Source organism: Orycteropus afer, unplaced genomic scaffold, assembly GCF_000298275.1.
Source record: "Orycteropus afer afer isolate SDZICR_OR568_19922 unplaced genomic scaffold, OryAfe1.0 scaffold00001, whole genome shotgun sequence".
Classification (NCBI taxonomy): domain Eukaryota; kingdom Metazoa; phylum Chordata; class Mammalia; order Tubulidentata; family Orycteropodidae; genus Orycteropus; species Orycteropus afer.
Genome location: NW_006921588.1, coordinates 15,222,939 through 15,237,030, shown reverse-complemented (window position 1 = coordinate 15,237,030; position 14,092 = coordinate 15,222,939). Strand labels below are relative to the sequence as shown.

Sequence of the window (14,092 nt, the reverse complement as noted above, 5' to 3'; positions counted from 1 at the left end):
TCTGCTAGTTGGGGTTTAGTCCAAATCTGCATCCTTTCCTTCAAGGCTCAGGGGTCCAAGATTATCTTCTGTGTCTGTATTTATTGGTTTCCCTTTTCTTTGTTGAAGAGGGTCTGTGCAATCCTTCTGCCTAGTCCGCCATCTTGCCCCGCCTCCTTTTTTTGGTGTTTTAATGCAGGTTCTTCTACTAGTTGGAGTTTAGTCCACTTCTGTATCCTTCCTTTTAAAGCTCTGGGCTCCAGTATCACCTTCTGTATCTATGTTAATTGGTTCCCCTTTTCTTTGTTAAAGAGGGTCTGTGTAGTTTGTCTGCCTATTCTGCCATTTTGATGGAACTTCCCTGCATTATCTTCTTAGCAAACAAATAGATAAAATAAACTTTGCCTCACCAAACAAGCATTATCTGTGATATTCCTACAGACTTTCTGAATTACTATTTCTATGTTTTCAATTTTATGTTATTGAAAAGCAGTAACTGTCACACTCTTACATCAACTATTTTTAAAAAATAGAAACATGGTTGTAGAAACTCTTTTCCTCCTATTTTCAAGTCTGGCTACTTCTTTCAGACTTGTACCCCACCTAGCAGAATTGGAGCCCACTTAATATACTAAGGGGGGTTGTGCTACCCCACCAAAATTATAGACTATGTAATATGAGGATTATTTTACCTAAGCTAACTATATATGGTTAAATAATGTTCAAAATAATTTGAATAATCACTCAAGAGATGTTATTTGGGGTGATACACAGACACAGACTGAAGCTTTATGTGCTATGGTTATTAATACATTTAAATCACATAAACTACTTCTTGCAATGTATTCTTAAGTACATTTTTAGAAATTCAAGTGTTCTTCCCATTATTCTTTTAGCCCAGGGAAACAAAAGTTTATAGTATTTATTAAAGGGAGTGATTACAGATGTCACAGTATAAAAACTTATGTGGTAACCATTAAATCTGATTTTAAGTACACTGACAAAAACTATTTCTGTGTTTCTCAATTTCATTAGTTTTCAAAATATTAAAATAATCTTTTTGTATATAGTTTAATATAATGCAAGGATTTTTAACATAAAGGATTTCTAATATCAACTTTTCAATTTTGTCAGATGTAACAGGACTATTTCATGTCTTTCTGTAGCTTTAGTTCTGAAATATCTTGTTTCCTAGACTGAAAGATATAACATGTTCTTAGGGTTAAAAAAAATGCAAAATTGGGTCACATTAATGTGCATTTTACACACAGAAACTCTGATGTTTTGACTTGGTGCTTCTAGGGCTATCAGATATTCCTTGCTTCAATGAGAGAAATTTCTAAGAAACTTCTTCAAAAGTTGACACAAGAGATTTGCTAGGAGGATAAGAAAATGTTGGTCTTTTCTCTTCAGCTAAGAAAAACTTTTGCTTGGTTTCTGTATGGACATTATCATTCAGTGTGGGATTCCTAGTATTTGATAAGGTATTACCTTCTATTCATATAAAATTAATTATGTACCCTATTATTTTAAAATATTTATTTACAAAGATTCATTTGAGAAGATTGCTCATGCAAAAGACTTTAGCAAATTTTTTTTTTAAGTAAGAATAATAAATTTAAGACAACTCTTTCTTATTATAGGTAAGTTGATCAAAAAATCTTAAATCTGTTCACTTTAGAAATATTTATGGTTATAATTTCCTCAATAAGTAAAACACAAGTTTCGTCTTATGTTGTAGTTTATTTGCTGCATTTCCAAGTATATTGTCTTAAGACACCAACAAATTCACTTACCTTTCCACAAAAATTCCAGCTTGAACAGCATGCACAATGCTCCGAAATTTTGGTTTTTCCTCGGGTTTCCTTTTCGTCATCCCCATTTTCCGTGTAAATGTAGAAGCCAACCAGTCCCGGACTTCCAATGGGACTGAATCAGACTCAATGTCAGAGAGCTCATCGTCGGTATCCAACAGTCTTCTACAAAAATTCAAACAGATTAAACTTAAGAGAAACTAATATAAGAAACAATACAAAGCATTGCAATGGCATTTGAAATATAAAAAATCACTGTCTAATCATAGGAACTATTTGAAAAATAAGATACAGTTAATGTTTACAAAGTTCTTTCCTAATTTCTCATATTGATTATCTTCTGAAGGCAAAAGCTAATACACTTGAATATTTGAAGCTTCTCAAACATTTATGTACAATGATACCAGTCAGGAGATACGAACTGTTAATATCACCAATATGTCTGTTGCTGTCATTCATCGCTACTGAATGGGCTCACCTTTATGATAGGATCTTATGTACAAAAGAAGGAAACATTGTCCAGCCTGTGCCGTCCTCATGATCATCGTTATGTCTGAGTCCACTACAGCTATAATGCCAATCCATCTCACTGAGGTTTCCCCTCATTTTTGTTGTCTCTCTACTAACATGATATCCTTTTCTGGTATTGGGATCACTAATATACTATCCTGGCATTATTAATAAAACAGATAAAGTAGGGAAAATAGTTCACAAACTACTACTTCCATTAAAGGAAGAATGACAGGAAAGAAAAAGAGAGAGTAGAAGTTATAATACTCTGATATTTATTAATTTTTTATATATAGGATAAGGATCCTACTTGAATAAGGCCTTGGAATTTACAAAACACTTTCTCATGTGTTATTTCATTTGATTACTGCCTCTAAATTGTAGAAAAGTAGTGTTTTATGTACTATAAAATATATTCATTCTGATATCAATGTCACAGATGAAAAATTAAAATAAATAAAGATTACAAATCTTAATTAACATAGTATTTTGGTACAGTAATTTTCTACAAATAATCTACTAAAGGAAACAAAACCAAAATAAAAAAATCCTTCAGTCTATTTGAATTACTATTGCTTTTTAATATTGGCTCTTCATTATATGTCGATTGACACTGTGGAATTCATGTAAACATATGTTGAAAGAACAATATTAGAATATACCTTGTAACAGGAATGCCAAAGTTTCCTCCTCTTGTCTTTCTGGGAAGCTCTTACAAATTTACTTTAAGAACTATAAGAACTGCCTTTGCTAGATCATTATCTTTCTGGCTCAGACATTCTCCAGGGCTATGGATAAGACAGAATGAGGACCTTAATAGCACAATAACCTTGATATGAACATAAATGCATTAATCTGAAAGTTCATTTCAGGTGACTGAGTCAGTGTAACTAAGAGAGGAAAAACCTCCAATTAAGAGCAAATGTTACCTTGGGGTTAGAACTGCTTGCCAAGGAAATCAACATAGAAAGTGGGGAAGTCAACAGGTATCTGAGCTACTAGGGCTTTTCTGCATAAAACAGCTAGTTAGAGTTTACTGGACTAACAAGTAATGATACCTGTGTGATGAAAGAGGGAACTGAGAAAAATGTGACTATTCTAAGGAAGGCCAGCCCTACTGATCAAGAAGTACCTAAATGTCTAAGGCAGTAACTAAGTGTGACAGGTGCTCCACAAATACCAAAGGGCTTTAGAAACTCTCGAGCTTTCCCAGGAAGAACACAGGGCAGCTCTGCCTGTAGTTTGAGTTGGTTATTTCCTTCTCTGTGTGGCAACTTAATAACTCGGAGCTATTTTTAGCAGACTGTACTTTGACCATTGGGTTTTATTTACTTTGATAAGTCTCTGCAGTGTGAGACCTGAGGATTAGGAGGTGAAGGTGGGAAGGTGGTCAGAGATAATAGTGCATCCTCATGTCATTTGTCTGTCTTGAGAGAGCAGAAACTACGAGAGGGGCAAAGGTGGAAGAACTACCTAAAGCACATAATGCTATGAAAGAGTCTCAAAAATAATATGCAGTAAATTTTCTTATTCCTTAAAATGACTCCCTACATGTGCTGGCACATCTTATAAACATGAAAGAGATCCATCATTGGCCAATATTTATTTTTCATGCTACTAAATAAGCATAGGGGAGCTCTGGTAGCATAGTGGCTAAGACACTTGCCTGCTAACCAGACGGCTGGTGGTTCAAACCCACCAGCCACTCCTCGGAAGGAAGGTTGGGCAATCCTACTTCCGTAGTGATACTGCCTCGGAAACCCAAGGAGGGGTCGCTATGAGTCGGGGCCGACTCGACGGCACATAACAACAACAACAACAAATAAGCATAAATGCATGTATAAAAAACCTTATGAAAACATAGATGAGTGCTGGAGTTACAAGTAATGTAAACTTTAACTACCTGTTTTATATAGAAGAACCATTGTAGCTCTGGTAGTCTGACATACAAATATGACTCAATGGAAATAAATACAGATTAATACTTACATCACAACATGTTTTGTTTTCTTTTCACCCTTACATTTGGATGGTTTTGATATACATGAAAAACATTGACGGCTTAACCCAAAGCAATTTATTTTTATTTTCCTTTTGTCCATTTTAAATTAGATTCCTTAACATATTCCAGCAAGATTCTACACTACAGGGCTTGAAAATTTCATTGCCTTAGATTACCCCATTTCTACTATGTTTAGTTCTGAAACATCTTGTTTCCTAGAGAGAAAGATAAGCCATGTAGTGATCAAATAAAACCACAGAGTAAGGTAGACAGAATGGGAATCCACTGTGGTATAATTCTGTGATGTCACCATCCTTCAAGCATTCTATGGGTATCTTGTTTTATCAATTAATCTGAGTAAAATGGCAGGTACACAATAATGGTTCCAAGTGTTCCACAGCTAAATTGATGCTGTAATTTTAGGACTGATCTCATAAATCACCCGAGACAGACAATCAGACATGACAAAAATCAGCATGTGGAAACGATACCTCACATGTTAGGGTCAGATGTATGACAACCCTTCGTCGTGATGAGTGGTGTCATTTATTGAGAAGGAAAGAGCATATAATTTCAGGGAGGAAGTGGATTAATGGATTAATTAGTACATATAGGAATAAAAGAAGAGTGTGTAAAGAGAAAAGCATGCAATATGCTGTTGTATAACTAAGAAAGTAAAACTTGAAAAAAACAACAAACTCCTCAATAAATGTAGAAAGTCTGAAAAAGAATACTTTCATCATCATGAACATTATGTGGTAACTACCAGAAAATGTTATAAGTCTGGGAAAAGATAAAGGTTCAACTCCTAACTGTATTAATATTTTTAATAGCGTGTTTAAATCCTGTTTCTGATCTAAAAATCTCATAAAAATCCTATCTGAATATACTAAAAAGATTTATCAGCTATTATAGATCTTAATACCACACTGCTCAAAGCTAAAACAAACAAACAAAAAAAAAACCCCACCCATTGCCATCAAGTCAATTCCAATTCATGATGACCTCATGTGTTACAGAGTAGAACGGCTCCATGAAACTCTAGATGTTTAGGAAAGGCATCATTTGAATTGAGACCTGAGGGATGAGAAGGAAATAGCTATAAGGAAAAACTGGGAAGAATATTCCAGACAGAATAGCAAGTACAAAGGCCCTGAAGAAGGATCAGTATTGGAGTGTTTCAGATATAGAAAGTAGGCCAAAAGTGGCTAGAGCGTATTGAGTGAAGAGAGTAACTCAAGACAGGCATCTAACATAGGTAGGAATCAGCTAATATTGGACCTTCTAACAGAAAGAGTTTGTCATACATGCAATGGGAAGTCAATGAAATGTTTTAGGCAGTGTATGATCTATGATCTGATATGGTATGATGCTCAAAGACCACTTTGCCTGCTGTGAGAATAAATCAAAACCAAACTCACTGCCATCGAGTCATATCTGACTCATAGCGACCCCTCCTTGGGTTTCTGAGGTGATATCACTACAGAAGGAGATGGCACAATCTTCCTTCCAAGGAGTGGCTGGTGGGTTTGAACCTCCAGCCTTCCAGTTAGCAGTCAAGTGCCTTAGGCACTACGCTACCAGAGCACTATGCCACCAGAGCTCCATATGTGAGAATAAGATTTTAAGTTGCAAGAATAATGTTTGGAGTTAAGATGCTAGTGTATTGGACTTTTATGTGGAAATCTATTATTTTTCTAGTTCTCAATTTGTACTGAACATTGGATATCATTTCTTAGGTCTACAGAATGACCTTTTAACTTATGGATCCAAGTTTCATAGTATTTTATTATTGTTTCCTCAGGTTATAACGATCTTTTTCCATTCATTTTTTTTTTTCTTTTCGTCAGCAAAAAGATTATATCTATAATGAATCACTTTTTTTTTTCAATCTATTTTCCACTGATAGCATTTTGCTGAACTTTTTATTCATTTATATAATGTCACTGCCCTTTACCTATTTAACTTTTTTTAAAAAAATTCTAAATGTTTTCAAGGCCTCGGATTGTGTTTTCAGTAATGTCTCTTTTAGGTCTTGCTGCTTTGAATGAGGCTTTCTCCTCTGGATAATCCTGTTTTATGGTTCCATTTACTTACTGAGCTACATGTCCTCATTTTTCATCTCTTTCTATTACTGTATTATTTATTTCCTCAGTCTTTGAATCTTTGTATTAAATTGATTTCTACTGAAATTATTATTTCATTAAATTCTTGTTTATAGAAAGGGCTCAGAAATCAAATTTCTTCATTTCTTGGCAGTATTTTTCCAGCATGTGTTTTTTGCAATTTGTTTTCTGTTATTCCTTTCCACCTTTTCTTGTGATATTTTGTATGGATTATCTATGGATTTCTTTTTGGCAATTGTTCATCCATGAATATAGGAACTTCTTTCTGGACCAGGAGGTAGAAGAGAAGGACCAGGAAAATGTGTGTTGTTGTTATGTGCCGTCAAGTTGGACCCAACTCATAGCGACCCCTCCTTGGGTTTCTGAGGTGGTATCACTATGGAAGTAGATTGCCCAACCTTCCTTCGGTGGAGTGGCTAGTGGGTTTGAACTGCCAGCCTTCTGGTTAGCAGTCAAGTGCCTTAGGCACTACACTACCAGCGCTGGGTACAAACCAGGATGTGTGTGTTTAAAATCTGTTTTTCTTTTTCTTTGTCTTCAGCTGACAAAAATACAGAGCTACAGCCTGTTTCTTGGTCAAATACCCTTCTTTGGTCTACAGCAAAGCTACAAAAATAGTTTATGATTTTTTTTTTATCCATCTATTTATCAAGTTTTGCTACTACAGTGTATGAAATGAAGAAAGTCTCCACAGCCAGCCAACACACTTTGAAAGTCTTATTTTGAACAAGGTTTTGCCTCTTAGGATGGACATTATTATCTGGAGAAATCTATACTCTTCTTGCTGTGCCTGAGACCCACAATCCTGGGGATCTTTTTTTAATATCTTCTACTACTTGGTTCAAATCATTAGTGTACTTGGAATCCATTTTTCATGTCTACTTCATCCAAGGTTAAGGATGTTTCCTTACTTCATTGATAAAAAGTTTCATTTTCTTTTATTTTCTCATTTTCAAATAGTTTGAGAGAAAAGAAAGAGAAAGCAAATTCATTTCATGTAAACTTTAGAGTCCGCATCCCTCCCCTCCCTGTTTAGGAGCTCTGGTAGCATAGTGCCTAAGGCACTTGACTTCTAACAAGAAGGCTGGTGGGTTTGAACCCATCAGCCACTCCTCGGAAGGAAAGTTGGGCAATCCTACTTCTGTAGAGATACTGCCTCGGAAACCCAAGGAAGGGTCGCTATGACTTGGAAGGAAGGTTGGGCAATTCTACTTCTGTAGTGATACTGCCTCGGAAACCCAAGGAGGGTCACTGTGAGTCTGTGCCGACCAGACGGTACATGACAACAACAACATTATATGATTGATCAGCATCAACAGGCAGAGAGTAAAATCATGGTTGCTGATCATCTCCTTCATTACATTCAAATTAATTTGCCCTTAAGCAATCACTTTACAACTTTTGCAACAAACTGTGGAGAAACATGTATATTTTATAGAAAAAAAGACAATAAAACGTTTTTATAGCATCTTGAATTAAAGAAAATTTAAAAATCTGTATGCACTGTTAACATGTCTTTAGCCAAGGACCTGAGTGTTTCCATTAAACTCTTCTATGCTGACATATCAAGGAGTATATGGTAAGAAATTCCTAATGAAAGACATAATAAGTTGTAGCAGATTCATTAAGGTAATTACTCAGATTTGGAAAGAAGATTGAATGTCAGATGGAGAAAACCTAAAATTAAACAAATTAAAGAAAGAAACCAACCTAAAGCTACAAACATATCCCTCTACCTCCTCAATCTCTTAATTTGTTTTTCTTTCCCTAGCTGATCCTCTGAGCAGCAGGGGCTCTCTCAAACTTTACTTAACCATATTAGATAAGGCAGGAATAAAAATTACAGTAATATTGAATAGCAATCCTAGACTTTTATTACAGAATTATCATTAACAATTTATTTATATTTGTATTTATATTAACACATACAAAAATAATCTGAATACTTCCATTTTATCCTGATTTCATTTTTGATCTAAATTTGTAAAAGTAAATATTTAATTAATAATAATATAATTTTTATAACTAGTTATGAGTGATATAATTCTTTACACTGTGAATGTTCCTAGGAAATGAAGATTTGTATTTACAAAACATGTATCATGAAAAAGATAATTACTGATAAAGTTTTCTTAAAAGGAATTCTTAACTGTACTATATAGAAAATGGGAGCTCTGGTGGCATAGTGCCTAAGGCATTTGACTGCTAACCAGAAGGCTGGCAGTTCAAACCCACTAGCCACTCCTTGGAAGGAAGACTGGGCAATCTACTTCCACAGAGATACTGCCTCAGAAACCCAAGGAGGGGTTGCTAGGAGTCACAATAGACTTGAACATAGTGATCTGATATAGAAAATAAATGATAAGAAGTATTAATGTAAAATAATATCACCATTGGCCTCTGAAATATGCTTCCACTGGTATCTGATAGACCTTTTATTTATTTTTTTTTCTCCAATCCCAGTGGAGTCAATGAAGCCAAAAGTTAGGAGTCGTTAAACATGAGGTTGATGGAGGTAGGCAAGCTGTGAAAACTGACTCTGCATCCAATCATGGATCAACTGATCATTTGGAGCTATTTATTCTCCACTTTTTCTCTTGAAATCAGATGACGGAAGTCCCAAAGGGATTATATTTTGAACTAGAAGATTTGCAGGGGAAGGGAAGTAAAGAAGGAGGCAGCCACGGAAGGAGAGGTCATGGGATTTTGACTCCTACAATTACATATCAGTAAAAATATTTCTGTCTACAGTAGACTCTTGGAAATGTACCCACAGAGTTATTTCCAGGAAACTGGTGCTACAATTAACACCTATTAAATATGAAAATTCAACTATTGGATGCTGTTAGGAAAAATTGGCTTCTCAAGTTAGAAATGTTCTTTTTCTCCTTTATTATTCTAATATAGAACACATTTCAACAAGCAATCCACTCATTTAATTCTGCCCCTAACATTTGTCGGACAACGATAGGAGCATATTTCTCTCAAACATCATATAACTAAATACTTTAAAGTTATACATCAAGCAAACTAATATTCAATAGAATATGTTCTATTTTCTACCCCTTAATATACTTTCATAAAAGCCTGACAGATTGGGTTTGAATTGAGAATTCTGAACTTCTTGTGTGACAGGGCAGGGTCAGATGGCTGTGGCTATCCCTCTTCACCTACCTCCTACACAGGCTCTTCCTATATAGGCTGCACACGAAGGTAACCCTCCAAGCACAATGTCCATCACCCTTAGCCCTGCATGTAATTGCTTCTTGGCCACTCTTTGGGGTGGCATGGCACACACACCAGTCGTGTCATGAGCCCCTTTAGGAGGAAAGACCTAGGAGGAGGGCCATTAAGAGAACTTTCAGACTAGTTGGGGGTCACATGTTGATTTGGGTGAGGGGAGGATGGTATGGAAAGAGTCTGTGACCAGCATGATGACATAGGGAAAAGGAAGGACACTGAAACATGCACATAAGATATAGACAACAGAGGCAAATTACATGCACAATACTGCTTTAACACTAACACCAAACACCTGGCTACAGATAAATTCATAGATAGGTGAGAAGATTGGGTGGGGGTAGGCAAACAGGAATATACCCTGGACCAAGGATGGATTTGGCTAAAGAAAATCTTACATATGCACTTGTGCTAAAAAATTAGCCACATACATTACAGAAGCAACAGAAGACAGAGTTGAAGTAATTCTCAGAGACAACCGAACACACCTTGAGAGAATCCAGGCCTGTGGACTTAGGACCATAGTCTTCGGGGACATCATATTCAATTGGCACAACATAGTACATAAGAATGTTGTTCTACGACCTACTGGTGAGTAGTGACTGGGGTCTTAAAAGCTTTCAAATGGCCATCTAAGATGTAACTATTGGTCTCCTCTCATCTGGAGCAAAGGAGAGTGAAGAAAATCAAGGGTATCTGGAAGTAATTAGTCCAAGGATAAGATGGACCATGAGGACCTCAGCCTTCATGATCCTGAGACCAGAAGAACTAGATGGTGCCTGTCCACCAACGCCAACCACTTAGAAAGGGATCAAAACTGGAGATCCTGGATAGAGTGAGAGGAAAAAAGTGGAACAAAATTAAAAAACACAAAAATGACAAGAATTATTGGTCAGATAGAGACTGGTAGAATCCTTGAGACTATGGCCACAGGTTAGCCTTCAGTCCTAGAAATGGACTCACTTCCATGGATTGGCTCTCAGTCCAATAGCAGAAAGACCTATATGCAGAACACTTACCCCAGGGCAAGGCACCCACCTACTCTAGAGAGATGCACTTCTTGGATCAATCAACCATGAGACACCACAGGGACAGCATTTGCATTGAGGAAAAGCTTGATAGACAGAAATGCATAGCTAGAAAGGGCACAGGGATGGGGTAGTCACAGGGAGGGAAGGGGAGGAGAGGTTTTTTTTTTTTATCATATTTTGGGAATGATCATTGGGGCCATGAAATCAAATGTGCATGAACTGTTGAATGTAAAACAAATTTGTTTTGTAAATTTTCACCCAAAGCACAATTAAAAAAAAAAAAAAGTTAATAGATAAGACATTTTTTGGTTCCAGTGCAGAGAACGTGGTAGAGGGATACTCCAGGGTCCCATTACATGGAAGGGGGCAAGGATCATAGTTTCCAGGTTCTTCTTGGCCCCAGATACTGATTGTTCTGTGAGAGGGACACAACAAAATAGGGCCAGAGTTGGGCATCCTAAAATGTGGTTAGTCCAGGGACCAGTTCCTCTGTCTCAGAGTTAAGGATGGTACTGACTGACATCTTGTCATGTAAACATTTTTCAGGAGAAGCTCTGCCAGGATGGCTGGGGTAACCAAGAGAGAATTGTCTGTCTGTAGGATGGATATTACTTTGGGGGCTATAGTCTTTCATAAGCAAATACATTCATATTGTTTCTCTGCGTAACACATGTCTCTGTGTACAATGACTCCCCTCACTTAAAGAAAAAAAAAAAAAAAAGACCCTAAGGCCAATGGCAATGTTTCACCTAGACTTCGAAACTATCTGAGGCTAGATAAAGATAATGCCAGCTAAATATATTGTTTATTTACTACAGACCAGGGAAGGAGCCAAGCTTTATCTCTAATCCATGCAGTACCATTGTAAGGAAGATACAACTATTATTATCATTACTTCTAACTTACTAACGAAAAAATTGAAGCACAGAAATTTTAAGCTCAAAGTTAACAACTAGGGAGTGGCCATGCCACCCTTTGAACTCAAGTCTGCCTGATTACATTTTCTCAACTCTGCGGAGGTAGGTATCATTTGCCTCAAATGTACATTTTTACTACGTACCCAGCCCACCATCCCACTCAGTCAATAATAATATTTGCAATAATTATTCTCTATCCCATCTCCCTTTTAAAAATAATTGATCTAAAAAATATCTTAAAGGAGTTTGGAGAACCAGGAAATTGTTGATTGGAGGAAACTTAAATTTATTTTCCAAAGTTGGTAAGTTAAATGGTTTTCTCTTAGAGAAATATATCTTTATATACATTATATATGATACGTGTGTGTGTGTGTGTCATTGTTGTTAGGTGCTGTGAGTCAGCTCTGACTCAGAGCAACCCTATGACAACAAAATGAAACACCATCCGGTCTGTACCATCTTCACAGTATTTGCTATGCTTGAGCCCATTGTTGAAGTTGCTGTGTCAATTCCTCTCATTAAGGGTCTTCACCTTTTTGCTGAACCTCCATTTTACCCAAGCATAATATCCTTCTCCTGGGACTGGGCCCTTCTGACAACATGACCAAAGTAGGTGAGATGAAGTCTGGTCATTCTCACTTGTAAGGAGCATTCTGGCTGTACTTCTTCCAAGGCAGATTTGTTTGTTCTTCTGCCAGACCATGGTATTTTCAGTATTCTTTGCCAACACCACAATTCAAAGGCATCAACTCTTCTTCTGTCTTCCTTATTCATTGTCTAACTTTCACATGCATAGGTTGTTGTTGCTGTTGTTATGTGCCGTTGAGTAGGACTCGACTCACAGCGACCCCTCCTTGGGTTTCTGAGGTGGTATCACTATGGAAGTAGATTGTTCAACTTTCCTTCCAAGGAGTAGCTGGTGGGTTTGAACCCCCACCATTCTGGTTAGCAGTCAAGTGCCTTAGACACTACACTACCAGAGCTCCTGACATGGATAGGAGGCTATCAAAAATACCATGGCTTGGGTCAGACACACCTTGGTCTTCAAAGTGACATTTTTGCTTTTAAACACTTTAAAATACATTTTTGCAGCAGATTTTCCCAGTGTAATACTCTATGTGATTTCTTGACTGCTGCTTCCAGGGGTCTTGGTTGTGGATCCGAGTAAAATGAAATCCTTGACAGCTTCAATCATTTTTCCTTTTTGTGTAATGTGACATATTAGTCTAGTTGTGAATAATTTTTGTTTTATGTTGAGGTGTAATCCATACTGCAGACTGTAGTCTTTAATCTTCATCAGTAAGTGCTTCATATCCTCTTTCTTCATTTTCAGTAAGCAAAGTTGTGTCATTTGAGTACTGCAGGTGGTTAATGAGCTTTCCTCCAATTCTGATGCTGTGTTCTTCTTCACATAGTCCATTTTATCAGATTATTTGCTCATAATACAGATTGAATAAGTGTGATGAAAGGATACAACCATTATGCACACCTTTCCTGATTTTAAACTGTGAAGTGTCCCCTTGTTCTGTTCCCACGACAACCTCTTGGTCTATTTACAGGTTCCTCATGAACACAATTAAGTATTCTAGAATTCTCATTCTTTGCATTGCTATTCATAATTTTCTATAATCTACACATAATTATCTATAATCTATATCTATAATCTCTTTTCCCCTTCCCTCCCACTCCTGGTAACCATTGATGAACTTTGTTTTCCATACATTTTTCTTTTCTATTTTTTATATAAATATACCTTAATAGTAAAATTTCAAGATACTTTCAAGTCAATAAATGACAGGAGATAGAAAGGTAATCTACACAGTTGAATGCCTTTGCATAGTCAATAAAACACAGGTGAACACCTTTTTCCACCATGTGTCAGTTTTTTATACTGTGGTGCCTTGTATGTTGCAGTGATGCTGGAAGCTTTGCAACTGGTATTTCAAATACCAGAAGGGTCACCCTTGATGGACAGGTATCAATGGAGCTTCTAGACTAAGACAGACTGGGAAGAAGGACGGAGCCATTCACATCTGAAAAACTTGGCCACCTTATGAATAGCAATGAAACATTGTCTGATATATTATTGGAAAACTTTATGAATAGCAGTGAAACTTTGTCTGATATAATGCTGGAAGATAAGACCCTCAGATTAGAAGACATTCAAAATATAACTGAGGAAGAGCTTTGTTCTCAAAGCAGACTCAACCTTAATGATTTTTTTATATAAAATATATATATATATATAAAATCACCAAAAAAACACTAACTCACTGCCATCGAGTTGGATCCAACTCATAGCGACTCTTCCTTGGGTTTCCGAGGAGGTATCTCTACAGAAGTATATTGGCCATTCTTCCTTCTGAGAAGTGGTTGGTGGGTTTGAACTGCCAGTCAAATGCCTTAGGCACTACATCACCAGAGCTCCTGCATGCATGTGTATATATACACACATACATATGTATTTTATATA

General features: G+C 36.6%; 1 protein-coding gene across 1 annotated transcript in view; it reads right to left on the bottom strand.

Moving 5' to 3' along the window:
• The window catches only part of PDE1A (phosphodiesterase 1A), a 445,904-nt gene that overhangs the window by 82,945 nt on the left and 348,867 nt on the right, over positions 1-14,092 (bottom strand). Inside the window, exon 3 of the mRNA XM_042780836.1 lies at positions 1,776-1,958. Within this exon, the coding sequence (XP_042636770.1) occupies positions 1,776-1,958 (183 nt within the window). The remainder of the gene's footprint in view (positions 1-1,775; positions 1,959-14,092) is intronic.